Below are 23,615 nucleotides of genomic sequence, written 5' to 3'. Positions count from 1 at the left end.
AAAAAAGCTGGAAGTAATTTTGGATTCACTCGGTTAAACACTTTCCGAGAGTATCAACAGAATAAAAAGATATAACAGTCTAGTAAAAAGTGTTTAATGGACAGTTAAGGTTTTGATATGAAGGCCTAAAAATAAAATAAAATAAAAAATAATAATAAAAAAAATTGCACATAAAACTTTTTTTCAACATTTATTATAATAAAGCAATATTTTGTATCTTCAAAAAATATAATAATAAAAATAATAATAATAATAAAAAATTAATAAAAAACCTTGGAAGTAAATTTAGATTTGCTTGGTCAAAAACATTTCCCAGACTATCAATAGAATAAAAAGGTATTACAGTCTAGTAAAAAAATGTTTAATGGATAGTTAAGGTTTTGATACAATGAACTAATAATAATAATAATAATAATAATAATAAAAACAATAATGAAAAAAAAAATCGCACATAAACCTTTTTTAAACATTCATAATAATAAAGCAATATTTAGTATATTCAATAAAATAAAATAAATAAATAATTTTTAAAAATCACACACAGAAACCCTTTTTTTCTAACTTTTATAATAATAAAGCAATATTTTGTATTTTTATAAAATAATAATAATAATAACAACAACAACAACAACAACAGCAACAACAATATTAATAAATATAATCCTTTGGAGATAAATTTAGATTTGCTTGGTCAAATAATTTCCAGGAGTATCAATAGAATAATAAGGTATACAAACTAGTAAAAATGTTTAATGGACAGTTAAGGATTTGATACGACGAACTATAAAAAAAAAAAAAAAAATCGCACACATAAAACATTTTTTTTCAACATTCCTAATAGTAACCAATACTTTGTATCAAAAACTACATTTTATTCAATTAAAAATTTAACTAAATAAAAACCTTTGGATTTGGATTTGTTAGGTCAAACACTTTGCCAGAGTATCAATAGAAAAAAAAAGTTCCTCACAGAGAAGTATTACAGTCTAGCAAAATATGTTTAATGAACAGTAGGTTTGGATATGATGAACTATTTTTTAAAAATCACACACATAAAACTTTTTTACTAGCATTCATTTTTAAAAAGCAATATTTCTTAAAAACCAACTCAGCGTTTTGGAATTATTTCCAAAGGTTCATGTCAAACTAAACACTGGAGTAATGACTGCGAAAAATTCAGCTTTTGCCATCACAAGAATAAATTAGATTTTAAACTATATTAAAACAGACACGATAATTTTAAATTGCAATAATATTTCACAATATTACTGCTAGTCTTGATTAAATAAATGAATACTTTGTGAGATAAGAAACTTGTTCCAAAAACATTTAAAGTGTGTAATGTAACTCTTCATAGTTAAATACATCTGTGCAACAAATACATTATAATAAATCCCTCTGAAAGAAATTTGGCTGCCATAATGGCTCCTTCACGGGAAGGAAACCAGTCAGATGGCTGCTTTCCTTTAACTTTCCGCTACCATTGATTGAATGGATATAAATACCCATATGACCTTAGATTCGCCCTTTTCAGGTCAAGCACACAATCTATCATATCTTAAGTGGGAAGATGAAAGCTACAATGCTGGAAAAAACTGACAGCAAAGCATTTTGGGACATCTTTGAGAAATGACATATTTGTATTGTTTCTTTGCTAACTGGCATTACTTAAAATAGATTGTTAACATCAGTAGTTGCTTGGAGCAATCTGTTAACCTCTCCCAGCAGTCACCGGGCACTTTATTTAAAGACTTCAAAGTGACTACCACTGGTAATATCTTTAAATGACTTTGAAACCGTATGTTAGAATTTTCAATCTGTATATGTTTGTAAAACTTTAAACTATATTGGAATTATATATAATTGGAATTATATTTAGTATCTATAATTATATATAGAATATTGGAAAAGTGTAAGAATTCAACCCAGGCTCATTCTGAAAACGTACCTCTATTTACATTTCTGGGGAGCGCAATATATGTGCCAGGAGCTACATTTTTTTCCAGTTTTTGTTTTCGTGAATCCACCAGTGGCCGATGTGTACGCTGTTTGAGATCTAACATTTCTTTTGTGAGTACCACCCACACCTGTTCTTCTAACATAAATCCACCAGAGGCGGCTATCGACTGACTGACTGATCAACTGACCCACCCTCCTCCTTCCCTAAATGCAACCAATAGTGTTTTCAAAAGCAATACAAAAAAAGATCATCAAATTTTTAATTATGTTTTCAGATTTGACCACACTCTCACCCTATTATTTACTTGTTTATTTTATTTTTTGTCTTCTGTTTTTGTCTTACTTTGTCTGGAACTGTTCTTCACCAGATTTGCACCCCGTAATAGCGGTCAACTCCTCTCTGCGTCTCAAGTTTGTTGACGTACATGGCGAGTTAACTGGACAAACTGGTAACAGCGGATAAGCCGTAAATATGGCAGTAAGCCATATCTGGTAAGCGAGAAAAGGAATGGTGTCATACTTCCCAATAGCATTCAGTTTAAAAACAAAATGCAGCCATAAGTAGCTCTGGCAACATTATTCATGATCTCCAGAAATTTATATAGCGCTATGTTTTCAGAATGAGTCTAGGTTGCAAAAATTGCTATTCAGTTAGATCACCCAAAAACAAACATTTACACACCAATTAATCAATCTCAAGTAGTTCCAAACTTTTTAAAAAAAAAAATTTCTGTTGAACACTAAAGAAGATATTTTGAAAAATGTTAGAAACCTGTAACCATTGACTTGCATAGTAGGAAAAACAAACACTGTGGGCGTCAATGCTTTTTTTTACAACAGAAATAAAAGAAAAACTGGTGACATTTACATTTTTGGGATGAATCTTTTGAATTTTCATTTGGGATTGATCTTTTTAAGCAGATGATATGAGAAATGTACGACAAAAAAAAGTTTGTAAACTTCACAAAATTACAAATGTTATTATTAATCAGAGGTTAGCACTGTCGCCTCACAGCAAGAAGGTTGCTGGTTCAAGCCCCAGCTGGGTCAGCTGGCATTTCTGTGTGGAGTTTTCATGTTCTCCTTGTGTTCACGTGGGTTTCCTCTGGGTGCTCCGGTTTCCCTCACAGTCTAAAGACATGCAGTATAGGTGAACTGAATAAACTAAATTGGTCGTAGTGTATGTGTGTGAATTTGAGAGTGTATGGGTGTTTCCCAGTACTGGGTTGTGGCTGGAAGGGCATTCACTGCGTAAAACATATGCTGGATATGTTGGCGGTTCATTCTGTTGTGGCGACCCCTGATAATCAAAGGGACTAAGCTGAAAAGAAAATGAATCAATGAAATAATGAAGTAGCAACAAAGCAATATCGTACTGTACATTCTCGAGAAATAAAGGTTCTCTATTAGCATCAATGGCTCCACTAAGACATTTTATCATCCATTAAACCTTTTTATTCCACAAAAGGTCCTTTAGATTATGAAGTTTATAAAAAGATAATAGACCAAAAAGGATTTTTATGGCATCGCTTCTGAAAACCCCATTTAGGTTCTACATGGCATCTTTATTTTTAAGTGTGTACTTTGAGGGGAAACCATTTGACAGACTAAAAAGCTTAATCTGCAGACAGAAAGGTAAGAAAAAGAGATACGGATGGCTAAAAAAAAGAAAAAAAAGAATGAGGGATAGAGAAGAGCAATTTCGTCCTCTTTAAAGGAGGGAGTGTGTACGGGGATGGCCAGTAGTAAATAATGTCTGACCAGGCAGACAGCAGCAGATAAAGTGCCTTTATCTGGACAGAGGAATTCTTGTGTTTGAACACACACTATACATGTTCCCACAATGTCACACACACTCCTACCTGTCACTCAGGATGATTGATGTGTACTCCGGCACTCCCAGGCCTTTGATAGGGAGGGGAAGAGGCGGGGCAGAGGGAGGGGGGGCGGTTCAATCGCTGACATCTGTCCCTGCACTTCTGGAGAACAAGAGAAAAACACACACACGTCGGAAATACACACTTTTCATCCTAAAACTCATTTTGGGAGAGTAGTTTGTGTTGAAAATGTGACCCGGTAAAGAAGCTCCCAACTCTACGATAAAATTACACCGACAAAGCAGCTCAATTTAAAAGGCAAACTACTTTTCCCCCTGTTCTCACAAAAAAACATGCGCTCTCTCACACACGCACCTAAATCCACAGCTGAGAGGCAGTTCAGCTCCATTTACTTACACACTGTGCCACTTAGACACGCTTTACTGCACCCACTAATGAACACATAGAGGCACACACACACACCACGAACAGAGTGGGGTTAATGAACGACAGGGTCCTTTGCTTGCTTGGCACCTTTAAGCTTGTGAACATAATTGGCTTGTATTGTATTTCAGTCTCGTTAGGACCGAAATCTAAGACACAATACCATTTTAGAGGACTGGAAAATCCGCGCAGGTTCTTGGGAGTTGTGTTTTACAGAAACTTCATTTCACTTCAATTCTCAGACGGTTCACGCATGTAGTCGAGTCGTCTAGACATTTCTAAATAAGGTATTGAATGTTTTAGTAGCTTTCGTAATGTTTAAACTATCAATATTATCAAAGACCTTAAAAAACATGGTTGTGCTGAAAGGGAGGTGGTTTATTTTTAACCCCACCAGATGTTTTGGTAAGCGGTGGACTTTCAAAAACACGGCTGTGTGTGCAAACGTTGAGTGAGTGATGTTAGTCCGTTCTTGTGGCTATGCTGAGATTTGTTCAGTGTCAACTTGTATCGTTATGTGTGCAGACGCACAAAAACCATTTGAGGAGTTCACGGCCGGTATGGCGGGGTCAGAAATGAATGACAGGTGCTAAAGAAACAGGACAGTCGTCAGAGCTCAAGTTACAGAAGAATCACACATGCTCGTTTGTACAGACACGCACTCAGAAATCATACACTCATTAAAACGTACATGGGCTGTTGATGTGATGTTGCATTTTCATTGTCATACATGGAAAAAATGTATTATTGTAATCATTTGAAAGGCAGTAAATGGTTAAACATTTCTTTGTCTTCCATAGGCCTCTTGTTTTAAAACCAATCAATCGAAAGCTAAAGCTGTCCTATGGTTTGAATGTCTCAAGCAAAGTTCAAAATGTTATAACTCTTATAAATCATAAGATATTATGAAATATTTTTGCAGTTTTTTTCAGTCACTAACAAGCGTTTGTCCAACCAGTTTTCAAAACTCTAAACAGAATTAGCACAGCATCAGTCTTTTGTGGCCATACCATTCACACATTTCATGTCATTTTCACCTAATATGCAGCATGTGAACACAATCCTTTCCTGTGATTTCAACAATGCTTACATTTTTGTAAGCTATACTTCCCAACAACAACAACAACAAAAAAATCTAACCTGATGTACTTTGATTGACTGCATGCACCTTGTGAAATGAAAACAAGTGTTTTTCTTTGACAGAATCATTTAATTTTGAGTCAGATTTCCAGTGTCTTGCTAAAGTTAGTGTGTGCAGAGCAAAATGTGCTCTATTTTAAAATGAACTTAGCATGCAGTTGAAGTCAGAATTACAAGCCACCCTGTTTATTTTTTTTGCAATTTCTGTTAAACAAAAAGATTTTTTCAACACATTTCTTAATGTAAGTTTTTATTTTAATTCATTTAAATTTTAACTAATCTGTAATAACTGATTTATTTGATCTTTGCCATGATGACAGTACATAATATTTTACTAGATATTTTCAAAACACTTCTATACAGCTTAAAGTCACATTTTAAGGCTTAACTAGATTAATTAGGTTAACTATGCAGGTTAGGGTAATAAGGCAAGTTATTGTATAACGATGGTTTGCTCTGTAGACTATTGAAAAAAATATATAGCCTAAAGGGGCTAATAATATTGACCTTATTGAAAAATTAAAACGCTTAGTCTAGCTAAAATAAAACAAATAAGTCTTTCACCAGAAGAAAAAATTACTATTATTATTATTATTATTGTATATATCATTTGCAAAATATTTAAAAATAAAATTAAATGAAAAAAATCTGACTTCAGCTGTATATTTAACAAAGTGTATTATTTTTTTTTAATTATCCATTTGTCCAGTTGTGTTTTGTAGGTGTGAGTCTGTGTTAAGAGTTTAGAAAAAGTATGGGTAAGCACTTGTTAGTTATTGAAAAAAGTGCTTCAGGTCTAATTTTACAAGTGGCTATTTTAGTAAAAAGCAAACATTTTCATCCACATATTTCCGAAAACCATGTGTTCTTGTGTAAATTATATGCTAATTTTAAATCGCCAATTCCACTGAAAATGTAGTTGAAGGACCTTATTCAAGATGATGTGACTGAAGAAGGCATGGGCTGATTCTGATGGTATGATAACCTTGAATAAAAATATCAAGGTTTCACAGTTTTGTGATAACTGCTCTCAAATATATTCTTTTTAAATGTCTGGATAAAAAACTAAAACTTTTTCCCCTTTATAATATATTTATTTTTAAAAACCTTTAAAGTATTTTGGAGCACTAAACATTTCAGGCTAAATAATTCCAATTAACAATTGACTTCATTTCTCTTCATTAGTTTCAAAAACACAGATTTTTTCCAATTTAAAATGGCATATTTGGAGATCTTTTCTGCTGGAGATACTGTTGTCCTAAAAAACAACAAAAAAATAAATTAATTAATTAAAAATCTTACAAATAACGTTTTAATGGTAGAAGAACATTTGGGCGGTTTTAAAACCTTGACTTTTCCAAACCGTCTTAAACCTTGAAAACGGTTATCGTCCCATGCCTAGACTGAAGACCCCCTGTGAAACCCTTAACGTGTAACTGTTACGTTTTTGTGTCAGATTAATTTATATATTTAACTTTTTACAGCCACTATAAAGTTGTTAAGTTTTGTTGTCCATTAGTGTGACATCCCAATTGACTGAAAATGTCCAAACATCTATTATAGATAGACATTTGTAAAACAAAACAATAAACGAATTGCTAAAGTTAGTGATGATTATTTTCTGAAACCTCAACTTCGACTTTAAGCCACATAAATAGAACAATTTATTTCCTAAAAAAAATAAAAATTTAACAAAAAAAAAATATTAGTCTATTTGACCTATTTGTCAACTAGCTATACACTAACTCACATGCGCACACCACATTATATTCCATTACACACTCAGTAAAATTGTCTCAAGCGTGAAACCATTGCATAGCGCACACATAAAACATCACAGTTATCTGTTATGTGAAAAGAGAGGGTGATGTAATTCGCATGGCTCCCTTTAAAACAGTCGTTCGCAATCGCAACAGATTCTTTCATGATAATATCTTATCTATCACAGACTATCGCTGCAGGCAACACCAGAAACAGAACAGAGAAAGACAATTCTGACTGATATCTGTGACCGGACATCTCGGTGCCAACGCATTGGGCTGCACACAACGAGACACAATCAAACACAGTTTCAGTATAATTACATCAGATGTCTAAGCTAATATCTGTTGATTGATATGTGGCCATCTTTAAACTGGTGCAGAATGAAATGCATTAGAAAAATATTGGAAGAAAACAAAGGAATTCAGGATAATTGTGTACTGACAGTGGGGTTCAGTTTTCTGTCCTCTGAGTGTGTGTATTCATTTGTTTATTCATGAAGAGTGCAGTCAGTGTGCTGTGGTTTGAGAAGCAATAAAACTAATAGATTTATAATGATCAGCGAAGAACATTTCATCATGCGCTCTCATTAGTCATGAAATACACGTTCATTAATCTTATTCTTCTATTTCCCCAGACAGAAAAGTAGACATCTGTGGAAACCGCTCAAGTAAACAATGAAACTTATGTTTTTTTTATACATATATACACTTTAATGTTCAAATACATTTTTAGAAGATACATTTTTAAGGGAAATACAAGGAAATAATGCTTTACTGTCAGTCAACTTGACATATACTTGATCTGACTTGAATTTAAAAGAAGTGATCATACTATATTTGACTGTATTTTACATTCAAACATCTTACTGACAAGTGGGCAAAATCTGGCTTTTGAAGGATTTTGGCAAATAATACTTTGAAATTAAATTTAGTATTAAAATGTGTATTTTGGAGGCTTCAAAATATATTAATAAAGAAATGTATATTATATTCATAATAAAAAGAAAATTTTAACTAACTAAATGAACATAAATAAGAAAGTTATAGTGAATTATAAACTCAGATAATTAAAACCAAGCAAAATAACAACAGAATACATATATATATATATATATATATTTTTTTTTTTTTTAAATATTATAATATGTATATTATATACAGTTGAAGTCAGAATTATTAGCCCCCCTGTTTATTTTTCCCCCAATTTCTGTTTAACAGAGAGAAGGTTTCTTCAACACATTTCTAAACATAATAGTTTTAATAACTCATTTCCAATAACTGATTTATTTGATCTTTGCCATAATGACAGTAAATAATATTTTGCTAGATATTTTCTATACAGCTCAGTGACATTTAAAGGCTTAACTAGGTTAATTGGGTTAAAAAAGGATGGTTTGTTCTGTCGACTATTGAAAGAAAATATAGCTTAAAGGAGCTAATGATTTTGACCCTAAAATGAATTTTTAAAAATTGAAAAACTTCTTTTATTCTTGCTGAAATAAAACAAATAAAACATTCTCCATAAGAAAAAATATTATCAGACATACTGTAAAAATTCAAAACGGAGGGCTAATTATTCTGACTTTAACTGTACTTTATTATATTTATAACGTAATTATAATTTATTATATTTATAATGAAAAGAACATTTTAACTAAGTGAACATAAGACAAGAAAGTTATAGTAAATTATAAACTTGGATAATTAAAACCAAGCAAAACAACAACAGAATATTTTTTCTGGTGTGTGTGTGTGTGTGTGTGTATTCACAGAAAAGACATAGAATAAGAGAAAGGTTGGGGGATTAAATATGGCACAAAAAGTAACATACATCAGTAACAGTGGCTAAATGTTAGGTTAAAAAATTATAATAAAATAAATAAATAAAATATATACTTATTTATTTATTTATTTATTTTATTTACTTAAACTTTTAGTTACTGTTACTGATGTTCCTTTTAAGCTATATTTAATCCATTAAACTTTCTTTTGTTCCACTTCTTCTCTGTGAACATTTGAATGGCATAAATATGAGCTAAACATTCCCTCATACACCAAAACCTGATCTTGAAAGATTTCTTTCCCCACCGCATTTCAAAAGAGACCACAAATAAAGCTAATTATGCTAAAACCGAGGAGAAAATGACCATGATGATGGTCTGCGTGTAGATTTAGCCATGACACAATGCAGCAAAAATCTCCCTGTTAGGACATAAAACAACTATCCAGCCGACTCCGAGTCAGAACACAATGCATATCTGTGGTTAAGAGTGACCCGTGCACAGAGGTTAAAGGTTATTGATCACTGATTGATCGGAATCCTGTCACGTTTAAATGGAGTGTGTAAGTGCAGCATGGAGTCCATTAGAAATACATTATTTAAGAGTCAAGAAAGATGACCAAACCTGAGACACCGACACTCGTACAATGACATGAAATCAATACGGGATCCATTTGCTGAACATAATGGGTTTCTTAAACAATCATTAAAGGCACTTAACATGACTTTTATTTAGTACCTGATACATGCCAGCACACACACTTACTTATATATGTGGTTTACGAGGACTCAGCATTGATATATTGCATTTTAAAAGCTTATATTATATATTATACCCCTGCATTCAACCTAATTTTGAATGTCAAAAGACCCGGTTAAGATTTTTTTAAGCAATTGAATTACAAGGACACAATGCATGTCCTCATAAACCACCTTAACATTGTCATACCAACGTCATACCCATGTCATTATACAAATTTGTCTCGTAAACCACATACACACACACACAAGCACAAACATACACACAGCTGCGCACACACATTTTTTTTCTTTCTCCAACCTGTTGTATAAGAACAAAGGTAGTAATGTGTGTGTGTGAGCACCACTGTCAGAGTGGAAATGAAGATCCGTCACAGTCGCCACCACAATTTCACGCCAAGTTTACCGGTTCAGACACGCACGCACACACTTATTCACGCATACTGACACACTAAAGTTTTCTGAGTCCATTCCTCACAGAGTCAACCAGATCATCTGCCTATGGCTGCGTTCCCAGATATACACACACTCATCCTAGAGGACTGGCACACGAAACGCAGGTCCATGTGTGTGTGTAGGTGTCTGGATTTGCCTGTCGTCTTTTTTTTTCCTAATCAGTCTATGCATGTGTAGGTGTGTGTCTTTTTTTGGTCTGTGCTAGTGTTTTTGTTGTAATGCTGTGTTCTCAGTGTGCTGAGCAGGGCCTATCGGGGGCTTTCTGGGTGGGGCAGTGTTGGATTGTCATTCATGATTCCCTACTGACTGAGTGTGGGTGAGAGAGAATGAGAGAGTGAAGTGTGTGCGCTGGGACGGGGGGTGTGTGTGAAATTGCTCTATTATCTGCTTGAATATTCCATCAACACCCTCCTGAGTTCCTCCATTACCGTCATTCCACCTCCTCGTCACACACACACATACACACACAGCAATCTTTGTAAGGACTTATAGATGTAATGAATTTTATACTGTACAAGTTGTAAATTTTGTCCCTCTACCACAACCCTACCCCGAAACCCAACCCCCACAAAAAATTTGCATTTTGACATTTTCAAAATACTTTATTATTATGTTATAAGCCATTTTCCTCATGAGGAGCAAAAAAGGTCCAACAAGGTCAAAATGTACCGCTATTGCTAAACATGGGACATTTGGTAAACCAATGTAATGAATACAAGGTGCATACACACACACCTTTTTCAGCTAAACTATCCAAAAGCACATTTAATCTGCTGTTTTTGGACAGTATTTGGTATTGCTACAAACAGGGACATTTGGTCCCCACAATGTAAGGAATACAAGTATTGCACGCACACACACCTCCAGCAAAACAGTTTAAAAGTACAGTTAATGTATTGTTTTTGGACAATATTTGGTATTGCTATACACATGGGGACATTTGGTTCCCACAATGTAAGGAATACAAGATGTGCGCGCAAACACACACACACCTTCTACAGAGAAACTATCCCAGAGGACAGTTAATCTACTGTATTTTGGACAGTATTTGGTATTGCTATACACGTAAGGACATTTGGTCCCCACAATGTAAGGAATACAAGATGTACTGTGCACACACACACACACACACACATACCTTCTCCTGTGAAACTATCCCAAAACACAGTTAATCTACTGTATTTTGGACCAAAACCAAATTCAACATCATTACACAATGTAAAGGTCTTCGCCCACACATACATGCACAAACACATGCGCTTTTTTACACATGCTTTGCAGACATGAATGTTAACTTAGCTTAACAAACAATGATGCCAATTAGCAAAACTAGGAACAAATGAGAAGGAAACGGAAGAGCTCATTAGGGCAGAATCACTTTAAGCCACTGTCACCACCCAGTCGATTTGTCTCAACTTTTTTTTCCGTCTGGTAACAAATGCCTAAACTTTAAGCATGTGTGCACAAGAAAACTGGGTGTATGGTATCCACCTTTTTTCTATGACCCACATTGCTTTGAGTGAATTGTGCGAGTGCATTCTGTTAAACTGCACACATTCAGTGAAAACTGGGATGGTTAATGACAAGTCATTATTTTGTTAACAGTTTATTCATTGAATAATACAAATGATTATTATTAGAATTAACACATTACTTCAGGGGATCTCTAATAACCCCAAAAACTTGAAACGTAAAAGTTTTTAACTCTTGACGAATAGTTATAAAGTATCCACAAATCATGTTGTAAATTACAAGTTACTTCAGATTATATGTGTGTGTAGAGCTTCATTTGTATTATTAAAAAAGATAAAAAAAGAAACAATGCAGATTTTTTTTTTTTTGCTTGAATGAATTTATAAAGGAACCACTTGACAATGGAGAACAAAATAGAAAGATCCGTTTTTTTTAAATGTAATCAAATAGATATTTACCAAGCAAGTATAACTGTGTCTAAGCAAAGGCAAAACTTTTTTAGGACAAACTGATAGCCCACTAGAACTCATCACAATGCAAATGGTGGGTGTTCACTTCAGGTCATAATTGCATACTTTGTGAGTAATACTTTTACTGTTTTTATATATTTTTAATGTACTATCTGTATTAAATGAAATCGTATGTAAACCCTTGGAATCCTTCACAGACACCATGCAGTGTCCAAACTAATAAAGTTGGTTTTCGCTGCCTGGCAAACAATATAATGCATTTGGTTTCCACTGACTGACTGTATATCCATGGTCAATTTAAAAAAACACTGAAAACACTGCAACAAACAATTCACTGCATTCAGGAAACAGAACAAAACCATTCAAACTGAGTTGCAAACCAGTTCCTACTACTTTTTCCCTATACTTATTAGGCATAGGACGGTAACAGTTCTCAAGGTATACTGTGGTTTGGAAAAGGCAAGGTTTTAAAACCGCAAAATTTTCTGTTACATTGTTCCTATTGTATTTGTAAGATTTTTTAAAAAGTTTGTTTTTTTAGGACACCATTATCAGCAGCAGAAAAGATCTCCAAATATGTTGTTTTAAATTGCAAAGAAATGTGTGTTTTGAAACTAATGGAGACAGCAGAAGTCAATGATTGATTTGAATTATTTAGCCTGACATGTTTACTGCTCCAAAAAATTATAAATATTTCTCAAAATAAAATATATTGTGTTCAAATGGAAAAAAAAGGTTTTAGTATTTTTTACCTAAACATTTAAAAAGGACATATTTTAGAGCAATAATCACAATACCATGAAACCGTGATGTTTTTATCCAAGTTTATCATACCGTCAGAATCTTATACCAGCCCATGCCTAATACTTATATCTATGCATGTAATTTACCAAAAAGATGATATTTAATTAATCGAACATATTGGTTTAAAAAACAAAGTAAATATAGTTTATATCTAGGTATAGTAATGAGCTAATAGGTAACAATAATGAGCTTTAGTTAAAGTACTCAACTTTCAATGTACACTTAAATGTACAAAGTACATTTAAAGTAGTCATGTAAATGTATTAGTGTGAATGTAGCTTTATGAATGATAATAAGATCATTATAATGTCAACAATATTTCTATTTCAAGTAAATTAGGTAAATTTAAACATAAACCCTATTTCCACAACAACTACAAAAAGCAGCATAGCTGTTGTCAACATTTATAACAATAAAATAGTTTCTTAAGCACCAAATAAGCATTACTCAAATTCAAATTTGCCATTGGTGGAATGAATGACACATCAAAAATCTCTCTCTATATATAATTTCACATCTTCTATTCTGCTAAAAAATAATAAATACTCGTTTGAAATGTATTTATTTATTTAAGTGTTGTAGCAATAACTTACAATATGGCTAGCGTTTTTTTATATAATCATTGTTATACATTGTTACAAATATTTTACAAATATACATTTTAATTGTAGTTTATATGCTATTTGTGTAGGCATGTCTGTGTTTTTATAAATGTTTTACACAAATTCAACGTGCTTATGTGTGGGTGAGGGCGTCAATGTGTGCTTTAGGTTTATTAGTAACTGTGTGTAGACCGCAGTGTGGCCATTTTAGTGAATAACTGCTGACAAATGCACTCCGGTAATTTCTTCTTGGGAGTTTGTGTGGTTATGCTTTCTCTGAGCTAGTTGCAACAAACATTTGCAGCTCGGGTTTAGCAGTACTAAACATTTGATCATCTCTGATACACAAAAATCATGTTTAAAAAAAAATAGGATAAAAAAGGGAAAAAAAGGACAAGCTGAAATGTCTTTGTAATAATCAGGTTAAGGTTAGGGCTATATTTAGCTCTGAGGAAAATAGGAAAAGGTCAGACATTTGTCCTTATGCAAAAGGACATGTAAACATTCCACAGAAAACTGTAGCATGAACAGAAAACACCAAAACCTGCCTATTACTGAAAATTCAGAGCCAGAGCTGATGACGTGCAGCCATAAACAGATAACATGACTGTGTATATATCACTTCTAAATGGGTGGCTGGCCTTTCAGACCTGATCTAAATGTGGGTAATGAATAAACTGACATTTCACACACACAAGAGCTCAAAGAGTAAAAGCTCCACCACACTCATGTTATCTAAACACACGCCGGAGGACCAAGCCTCCTCAAGACATATGGCTCTATGAAGAACCACACACACACACACACACACACACACACACACACACACACACACACACACACACACACACACACACACACACACAAACACACAAACTGACTGGTTGAAGAGCAGACTGACAAGACACCATATGTCATACAGAATTACATTTTATAAAAGGAAGTGGACGCAAAGATTAGTCATAAACGTTACTTGAATTCAGTTTGCCTGTAGATAAGAGGGGATAAAAAATATATAAACCAGCTTCTTTCAGAGTCACTTCATATTTTATTACACGTTTATTATTATTCTAATAATGTTTTAATGGACATAAAAGCCCCTAAAACTAAATCATTTGGTTTAACATTTAATAACAGATTTTTAACGCCGATAGGGGGCGGTATTGGCTACTGAAAGGATTAGCGTTATCTTTGTTTGACCATCAAATATCATTAGTGTCACTCTCTTGGATGTCTTTGGGATAATGATTCTAAATCTGTTATTAAACGCTTATAGTGTAGAGACCTGTGTTTTTCAGCTGTAAGCCGTGAACTGCTGTGAATATTAAATAGACTTATATATAATAAATGAGTCCAGAAGCACATATCCTGGCGAAAACATGCAAACTAAAGCGATATACTTGAACCAACGTGGTTTACTGGAGTAACCATAGTTACAGCCATCTTAACAAAAACAGACAGTTGATCTGCAGAAAGAAGACAGTTGGTATTTTAAACTCAAACACTTTTAAGGAACTTACCTTTAAAAATGTCAAGACTCGCTATATGTTTTGTACATCAATCTCGCAGATCAACTCTGAAACTGGATGTACAGGCAGGGACACCGTGTTGCGACGTCGCACTAAACGTGCGCGTTGATTGGTTGATTTTGGAATTGGGGCGGGGCTTAGCGGCTCGGTGGGAGTGGATGTGATGGATCACAAGCCACTGCGTTGTGAACGGTGTGCGGGACTGACTGCGGACGCACCGGATCCACGGTTGAGCTCCGAAAAACTCTAAACAAGATCCAAGGCTAAAAGACGCGTCATTTAACTCGCAGAGGAAGCACCGAACTGCTGGAGTTTCCCATCTGTTTATGTGCTTGAGACGAAACTGTGTGTGTGCACCTTTCATCACGCGAGCCTGGAGCGGACAGTAGCTGATACCCCTTCTATCAGCATGGACTGAAAACGCCAGATCATACAATAGAAGAAGCCGCACAACTCGGGAGTTTACTTTTTACATCTTCTTTTGGAAAGAAAATCCCAATGGAACTGGACAGATATTTTTGGCAGTCCTGTGACTGACAGTTGAGATTTGTTCCTGGCTACTTTGAACATGGATATAGGTCGGTAAATTTCGGACAAAAAAAACAAACAAACAAACAAAACAAAACTGTTGCATATACGCACCGTAATGATCTGGGATCAAATCTGAAAGGAGTCTAATTTTGAATCTGACACATGATCAGGACCGGATCTGAGCACCAACCCGAACCCCAACACGGGATTGATGGTTCTTATACCTGTGTGCATGTCACCCACCCCCTATCTGGCGTGATTTGACCTTTTGTAAGGCTATAGCTCAACTAATAGATGAGTACAATAAAACAGTCACGCGTTGGTGTCTACCTGAGTGCAAGGTAGCAGCGATTTTGGTTATAAGAGAAGCGTTGGCCCAGAAGCCACTTGTGAAACGTGCGACACCTTTTTATATCATCCAGGCAACGCTTGAAACATTGGATTTGGAAGTTGAGCCCCATGGAGCCCCTTCGCCTGGACGCATAACCCGCTCTGTTGCATGTGGTTCGGCAACCCGGAGTACGGTCGACCGAAAGGATCTTATCTTCTTGCTGTCTTTGTGTCTCTCCGAGAACCGTATACGATGGCTGGAAGTGACGGCTCGTGGAAATATTACCTCTGGATTCTGACAGCCATGTGCAGATACGCGTTACCCGCAGCCAAATCACTGGAGTCGGTCGTGTGGAATTCGCAAAATCCCAAGTAAGTGCACGAGCTCGCGTTTAAAGTCCTCTAGAAATGTAGCCTACGGTCTTAGATTTGACTTGGAGCGCTTGTGAAATTGACACACAGTTTGAGTAGTTGACCTGAAAGTGCCGTTACTCGCTGTCCGGCGTGATGACATGAAGCTCGAGTCTGAAGTGACCGTGCAGGCGCGCGCTCTCCCGGGATATATCACACATAACGCACAGCTGTCATATAGGAGACTCCACCGCTGCTGCTCGTCGACTCGCAAAACCCTTAGTCAAATCGACCGCAATGCTATGCTACTTAAACTTCGTTAAATGTTTATTGGAAACATCGAAATGTAAATGTCTTGGCTTCTCCGTAATATAAATGTAGCGTGTGGCCTTGACGCGGGCCTTCATTAGAGACTTCTAAAAAGAATTGAGAAATAAATAAATCTGCTACTGTCTAGTGTTGTTGTGGTTAGCAGGAAAACTCTTTCTCTCATTATTCTCGGCTAGTCCATCTTTTCCTCTTTTCCCATGAGAGACGAGCTGACTTTCCGCCACCGGCCTGCCCTAATCCCGGCGGCCCGGTGGCTCTTCGCGTCTGTCATATTGATCAAATCAGAGTTGTGTCGAGAGAGTTAATAGGTTTTTAAGCAGGAGTTTCCTAGACGCTCATAAAATCTCCCTGATTGCTGCTCATAAAACGTTCAAGGGAGCGTCCAACATGTTTACTTAACCTGAATAATGGCTGGAGACGCCACAAGCTTGACTCAACAGAATCATAAAGAATGTTTTTTGTTTGAGTTGCTTTTGCTAAAAAAAGTTATGTAGGTGTACTCTCATATGTAGCCAAGCTTAGTGATTTATATATGATCCAAAAGAGTTATTATTATTTAGACTTGTTAGTTGATTAATGTGATGGGTTTGTTTTGTTCTTTTGTGTGGGACACTGGCTCTGTCTCAAAACCTAATGAACTGCCTACCCTGACAACATATTTGGGGCATCCAAATTGCATTTTGGGGACTTCTTGCTTGGCAGCTCCAAAGGGTTTGAGACACAGCCGCTGAGTTATGAGCGTAAACAGGGGGACAGGAATAGTGCACATGTGTTTTTCATCTCGGGGGGAATATTTTAATTAAGGAGTCTCTCGGCTGGGCTTGTAAAAAAATGTACGAAAAACTCGAAAACTTTAGCATGTGAGAACCCGAGGGGCGACGCGTAAACATAAATTGTGCCTTTAAATGTAAAACCGCACCGTAAATTGCGAATGAGCATAAATTTATGTTGTTTTTGTTTTTCCATTTTTACTGTTCTCATGCGTAAACTGAGTAAAGAAGGAGGACGTGGAAAAACAGTCATCTGTCTGGGTAAAACTTTAAAAAAATTATGTAATTACTACATAATTAATGATTAACAAGTATTTTGTTTATTTACACTCAAACATAAATGTTATGTACGACTTAAAAATCAAATAAATCAAATTTGAAGATATTTAAGCCTGTAGGCCAACTTAAACTATATTTCAAAAACTTATAAACTAAAATAGTTAAACTAAACTTTTCGTAACCTAAAATTTTCAAACACTGCTCCCTAATTTATATATTATATTAAAAGTTCTCCTTTATTTATCTATTTACAATTTGCAAGTTTAAAACAAACTCTGAATAAAATATGTAGCCTATTTGTTTGCGACATGCAAGCACATGGGAGTATATAAAAATAATTGAGTTAATAAATAATAATACAAAAATAATCAATATTAATATCAGAGATTAACCACTTAACGAGATCTTAAAAACCAACAACATCTGAGCTTCTTGTCCTGCGAGAAGAAAACTTCAGCTCAGTCGCCGGAGCCCCTCTGTGTGTGGATTGTTTTACTCGTTGAAGCAGCTTTGAGCTCCACGGCACAGCAGATGCTCGAACCGGCCTGGTCTGTTTTACCACAGTTGCTGCATGTTGTTTTAACTAGTTAATGTTTATTTGCTCACAGAATGTGTGTATGCACCTGTGCACAAGCTTGTGTGTTTTACTAAGTCACAGGTTCAGAGATCCTCTCAAATATGAAGCAAATATATAATAAAGTGTGTTAAGTTTATAGGAAGAAAATATTGGAATTGGATGTAACTGATGGTGAATGTTTTACAAGAGACATGTCTGCATATCTCAATCCTACATATCATTACAAATCAGCACAGTAACTACATATACATAAGTTGTGTGGATGAATTAATCATTGAACTCAAAGATTATCTTAAGCACTCTCATAAAGACATATGGGCCTTGGGCAAACACACTCTCTGTAGCGGACATATGGGAGCGTCCACCACCACTAAGTCACCCTTTAAACCTCTTACCAGACTCTCAGTAGTAACACACACACACACACACACACACACACACACACACACACACACACACACATATCTCTCTCGTTCCCATAATAATGTGCCATTTGTGTCTTAGGTCGGACTTCTCTCAGACTGAATGCGAAATATAATTGAAGGACTGTAAAATTAGAAGAAAAAAAATAACTCTGTCTGCGTTCTCCACCCCTCAGCACTCTGATATTTATATCAGCAAAATGCAAAGTTTACTGAACGCTAAAGCTACCGCTGCGTTTTCTCTGGAAGAAACATTTGGTGGAACAAGAGCTTCACTGATTTATTCTGTTGACACAATTATGTAAATTTAATTACTTCTAGACACAACTACACATACGCGCTCACGCACAGACTTACTGCTGGTTTCAGATGTATAATTCTGTTCCTATCTGCATGGTTCACAGCTATAATTTGGACTGAGAAAAATGTAAAAGTGACACCCCTCCCCTCCCTTCCTCTGCCTTGAGGGAAGAAAAGAGAAGTGGAGTCTGCTGGGAATAGAGAGAAAGCGACAGACACAGAATAAAGTAGCTAATCATTGGGACAATTATCACATTGAGGCAGAGATTCCAGGTTATATTTTATTCCCTTAATGTGTCACACACACTATACACCCAATCAGACGCACACACAAACAACAAAATAAGGACTCGCTTCGCTTCCCAGTTACGTCATCAAATTCTTCTAGCAGCAAATTAATATAATTTCAGCACATTCAAGTTCTTGCCAGCCACTCGCTTATCAAGAAAACACTCTAGCTGTTTAGAAACAATTTTCTTGTGAACGACTGCAAATTAACTCCATTTCTTTCCGCTTTTGGACTTTTTTTAAAAGAACAAAGTAAGAGGGGAATCCATGATATATGTATGAATGTGCCTGTGTGTTTTGGCCTTTTTCCAGTGCTAAGGGAGGAGATGAGGAGCTAATTGGAAATCTGTCTCTCATTAGCTCAAAAAATGCTACTGAAGTACTTTACTTATGTGTGTGTGAGTGTGCATTCAAGCGTACCGGTTTGTTCATTTACCCAACACTTTGTGCTGCACAATTAGTCTTAATCAGCAACTTCTGTGTGCACATATAACCATCTAAAGCAGCAGTTAAACATCCTGTTTAGCTCATGCACACTCTTTGAAAATGTTTTAAACAAAATTAAACACCAATCTTCAAAAGGAAACTGATTTTCTTTCTCCTTTTTCATATAGTTTTAGGCCCCGTTCACACTAATATGTTTTCACTTTAAAACACACAAATTTTGCCTTCCGTCCACACTACCCCTGAGTTTTTAAGCCCCGAAAACGAAGCATTTTGGAAACGCTGACGAGGCCATTTTGGTTTTAAAATACTGCTTCTCTGTGTCAATGTGGATGGGGGAAAACCAAGACAAAACTGAGGTGTGGCTGCAGATATTCGTCTATCTGATTTAGGCTTTTCCCTCAATATTAAGTGCACAAAGTTCAGTCTTGCATAATTTCCTCTTAAGTTCAGATTTCTTGTGAGACATTGACACTTTGATATAGAAAACAAACTTCCGAGGACAGGTCTTCAAAGGGAACAGTGTACTTTATAACATTATTCGCATCACCCTGCCGCGTTGTTTCACTTAATCTTAACAATAAAATAAAAACATGATATAAAGAACTGCCCATTTTCATTTTGATATTAACAACTTAACTGACACCAGAAATGTTGAGGCGTCATGTAGCTACATATTTAAATGGCCATCATCGTCACCGTCAGAAACGCCAGTGTGGATCATTTTTATTCTAAAATGCTGTTAAAACTAAAACGTAATAGTGTAAATGGGCCCTAAGTTATTAGGCTCCAATGTTGTTTTAAACCACACTGACATTACGAAAAAAAGTTTTTTGCTGCTTGTTCAAACTACTTAAAATGAGCTTAATCAACACAATTGTTTAGTTTTATTGAAAATGAATTTGTTCAATCAACTTATTAAGTTAATTTAATCCATTTGTGTGGGGACAACATGAAGGAATTGTGTGGAACCCAGCATTTTTTTACAGTACGGTTTTTACATAGAAATTTTAAAGTGTAGAAAGTCGTACAGGTTTTAAATGATGTGTGTTAGGTAATGATGATGATTTCTCAAAGAGCTGTCATTAAAAAATAATTAACGAATGAAAGAGAAGTGTAGAGTAGGCAGGGCATGGTAACCGTTTTTAAGTTATACCGTGGTTTGGAAAAGTCAAGGTTTTAAAACCTCCAAAATATTGAGGTATTTGTAAGATTCTTTATTAACATTTTTTTTTGTTTTAGGACAGTATCTCCAGCAGAAAAGATATCAAAAGATGCTGTTTTAATTGTAAAGAAATATGTGTGTTTGAAACTAATGAAGACAGCAGAAGTCAAGGATTCATTTGAATTAATTAGCCTGACATGTTTACTGCTCCAAAATACTTGAAATGTTTCTCAAAGTAAAATATATTGTGTATATTTTGTGCACAAAGGGGAAAAAGTTGTTGTTTTTTACCAGACATTTCATATTTTAGAGCAGTAATCACTATAGCGTGAAACCCTGATGTATTTATTCAAGGTTATCATACGGTCAGAATCGTATACCGGCCCATGCAACATTAAACTTTCGGTCTCTGTGAGCGGGTTCAACCTGTTGTGAATACATCTGCCTCGTCGCCTCTTAAATACAAAAATTCTGAAAGAGCTTTTTTTTGGGTAGGGGGTCTGAAGAATCCTCTTATGATGAAATGAAAAGACATGAATGACCTTTGACCTGTAAAGAGATCCTGTTGGTCTCAACAGCGATCAAAGTTACGGATTTCCACAGATACGTGCGTAACTGTTCGGGAGCTTTCAGGACATGTTTGAGCACATATTCAGCCATCCACAGCGGTAATAATTATTCTCAGAGTTGTGTTACTTTCAATCATGTGTCCGCGTGCGCTTCCGTGTGTGTACGCCTGATTGTGTGCGCGCACTTGTGTATGCATGAGTTAGTGTGTGTGTATGTCATGATCAGTGGTGTTATAATAGGAGTTGACAGTGAGGAGATTAACTCTGTCAGAGTTTCAATATGTTGAACAGCAAGAGAGGACTCACGCAGACTCACACACACACACACACTTCCCTCTGTCTCAGCCGGCATTTCCACAACAGACCTGTTCCTCTCTGAAGTGTGTGTGAAGTGGCTTTTGTTCCGTCGCTGATAGCATTTCACGGTGTTGTGGATGTTTGTCAGGGTATATATAAGTGTGTGTGTGAGTTGCATACTGCGAATGTTAGGCCATATCCTTAGTCTAACTATGCCACGACTATAAAGTGTGTACATTTTAACGGGGATTGAGTTTGCAACTTAAAACCGTATTTCTGAAGTCATTATATAACACAGACAGAGAGAGAGCGAGGGAGGCTGGCATGAAACCTAATTTTTATTGTACATCCGTGTGTGTGTGTATGTGTGCGCGCATGTGGAGGGCTTCATTAACAACAGTGCTTAAGTAACAAACGCACATTGTCTGTCCCTGACCAAGCATGACCGCTGGGCTCTCTCAGCCTCCTCAAACGGCTCTCACACGCACAGGCGCACCCCGAGCCCAGCGCCCGTGTTGTTTTAAGGACTGTAATGTTTGTAGTTGTAGGGTCTGTCGGAGCACACGACGGAAGAGGAGCAGTGGCAGCTGCTGGGGGGGTGGGTTTACTTAGTTGTACTTTGGGGACGAAATTGTCCCCAGAAGTTTGCTATATTTGTCAAAACTTCCCTTTGGGGAGGTCCAGGACATCCTCAGAGGTCAAAACCATTCCTAAAGTAAATTATTATTGTTATTTTAATTGTAAAAAGGCTAAAGGGTTTATATTAGGGTGTGGGGTTATGGTTAGTCTGTTGAAAGTATAATTAGCTTTGTTTATAAACAGTGGAAGTCTGTGCTGGAATGTCCTCATTTAGATAGTTAGGGTAGTCATGTGTAAACAGACAGGCTTTTGGGGGGATTTCAGTGACGTCTTATAATTATTTACGATTCTGTTTTTATTTACACACCTTTGTGTTGTTCCAATTTGTGTAAGATATTATTTATGCTGCATGGGGATAAACAAAGATAATTTGAGAAATGTGCTTTGTTTATTTATTTATTTGCTTATTTATTTATTTTTTTTTTTTATTTTTTTTTTTTTTGGCGGTAAACCTAATATAAGGTTATGTCAGAATTTATGGCAAAATGTTGAATGTTCAGTGCCCTGCTCCACATATAGTATTAGATTAAATCACCATCTGATAACATCACCATATCATCATGGTACCACCATAGCACATTTTTGTAAACATCCCTTAATTTTTTTGTAAACAGTCTCACTATACATGCCCTTTTGTCCATTCTTTTTAATCAATGCCACTAAAACGGCACAATTGTTCCATATTTGAGCCCATTTCAGGAGATTTCATTACGTTACCCAAGGCCCTAACTTCTAGGGTTACAATGGGAATTCAGACGTCATTTATTCACCTCCCAGACTTGTAAGATTTTTTTAGTCTTCTTTGGAACACATAAACTTTTTTAACACCAAATGTCCAAACTACAATGAAAGCAGACACTTTTTTTTACTGTCGGGCTCCAGTAGTGGCAAAGCATTTTAAAGGTAGCCCTTTTTACTCATGCGACCGTTCCAAGGCTTCTCAAGCAATGTGATAGCTTTGTGTGAGTAAAAGGCTGAAATTTAAGACAGTTTTCCCAGAAAATCCTCCCCACCACCAAGCACTCAAATATCATTCCTGCATTTTAAACATTCACAATGTCCTGCCTCAGGACACACCAGGTTTGAATGCATCATTTTGAAGGATATTCGAAAGCCAATATAGAGTTAAATTTGTCTTTGTTCTTGGAACAAAGCTGTCATGTGGAATCTTATAAGATAAATGCCCTTTAAACAATATTTTGCCCTTTTTGAATTAAATATTGGAGCTGCAAATTGATTTTTTTTTTACTGTAAAATATCTACAATGTAAAATGCTAAATGTTTAGGTAACTCAAACCATTTGAGGAAACCGATTGCAACAAACCAT

At 35.6% G+C, this 23,615-nt stretch overlaps 1 protein-coding gene and 1 long non-coding RNA gene across 6 annotated transcripts in view; one reads left to right on the top strand and one right to left on the bottom strand.

The window, feature by feature from the left end:
* Positions 1-15,051, bottom strand: part of LOC103911089 (uncharacterized) — an 80,980-nt gene extending 65,929 nt beyond the window's left edge. For all 5 annotated transcript variants that reach the window (XR_012406162.1, XR_012406161.1, XR_011015543.2 and 2 more), the window contains exons 1-2: positions 14,988-15,051; positions 3,822-3,938 (exon numbers count right to left, since the gene is read on the bottom strand). This is a non-coding gene — a long non-coding RNA (uncharacterized lncRNA). The remainder of the gene's footprint in view (positions 1-3,821; positions 3,939-14,987) is intronic.
* A 1,059-nt stretch (positions 15,052-16,110) lies between these two features.
* efnb1 (ephrin-B1) overlaps positions 16,111-23,615 on the top strand; it is a 58,049-nt gene continuing 50,544 nt past the window's right edge. The window contains 1 exon segment of the mRNA NM_131805.1: positions 16,111-16,229. Coding sequence (NP_571880.1) covers positions 16,111-16,229 — 119 coding nt within the window.

Source organism: Danio rerio, chromosome 5 (assembly GCF_049306965.1).
Source record: "Danio rerio strain Tuebingen ecotype United States chromosome 5, GRCz12tu, whole genome shotgun sequence".
Lineage (NCBI taxonomy): Eukaryota > Metazoa > Chordata > Actinopteri > Cypriniformes > Danionidae > Danio > Danio rerio.
Note: the sequence above shows the minus strand (reverse complement) of the source record. Positions and strands in the feature narration are given on the sequence as shown.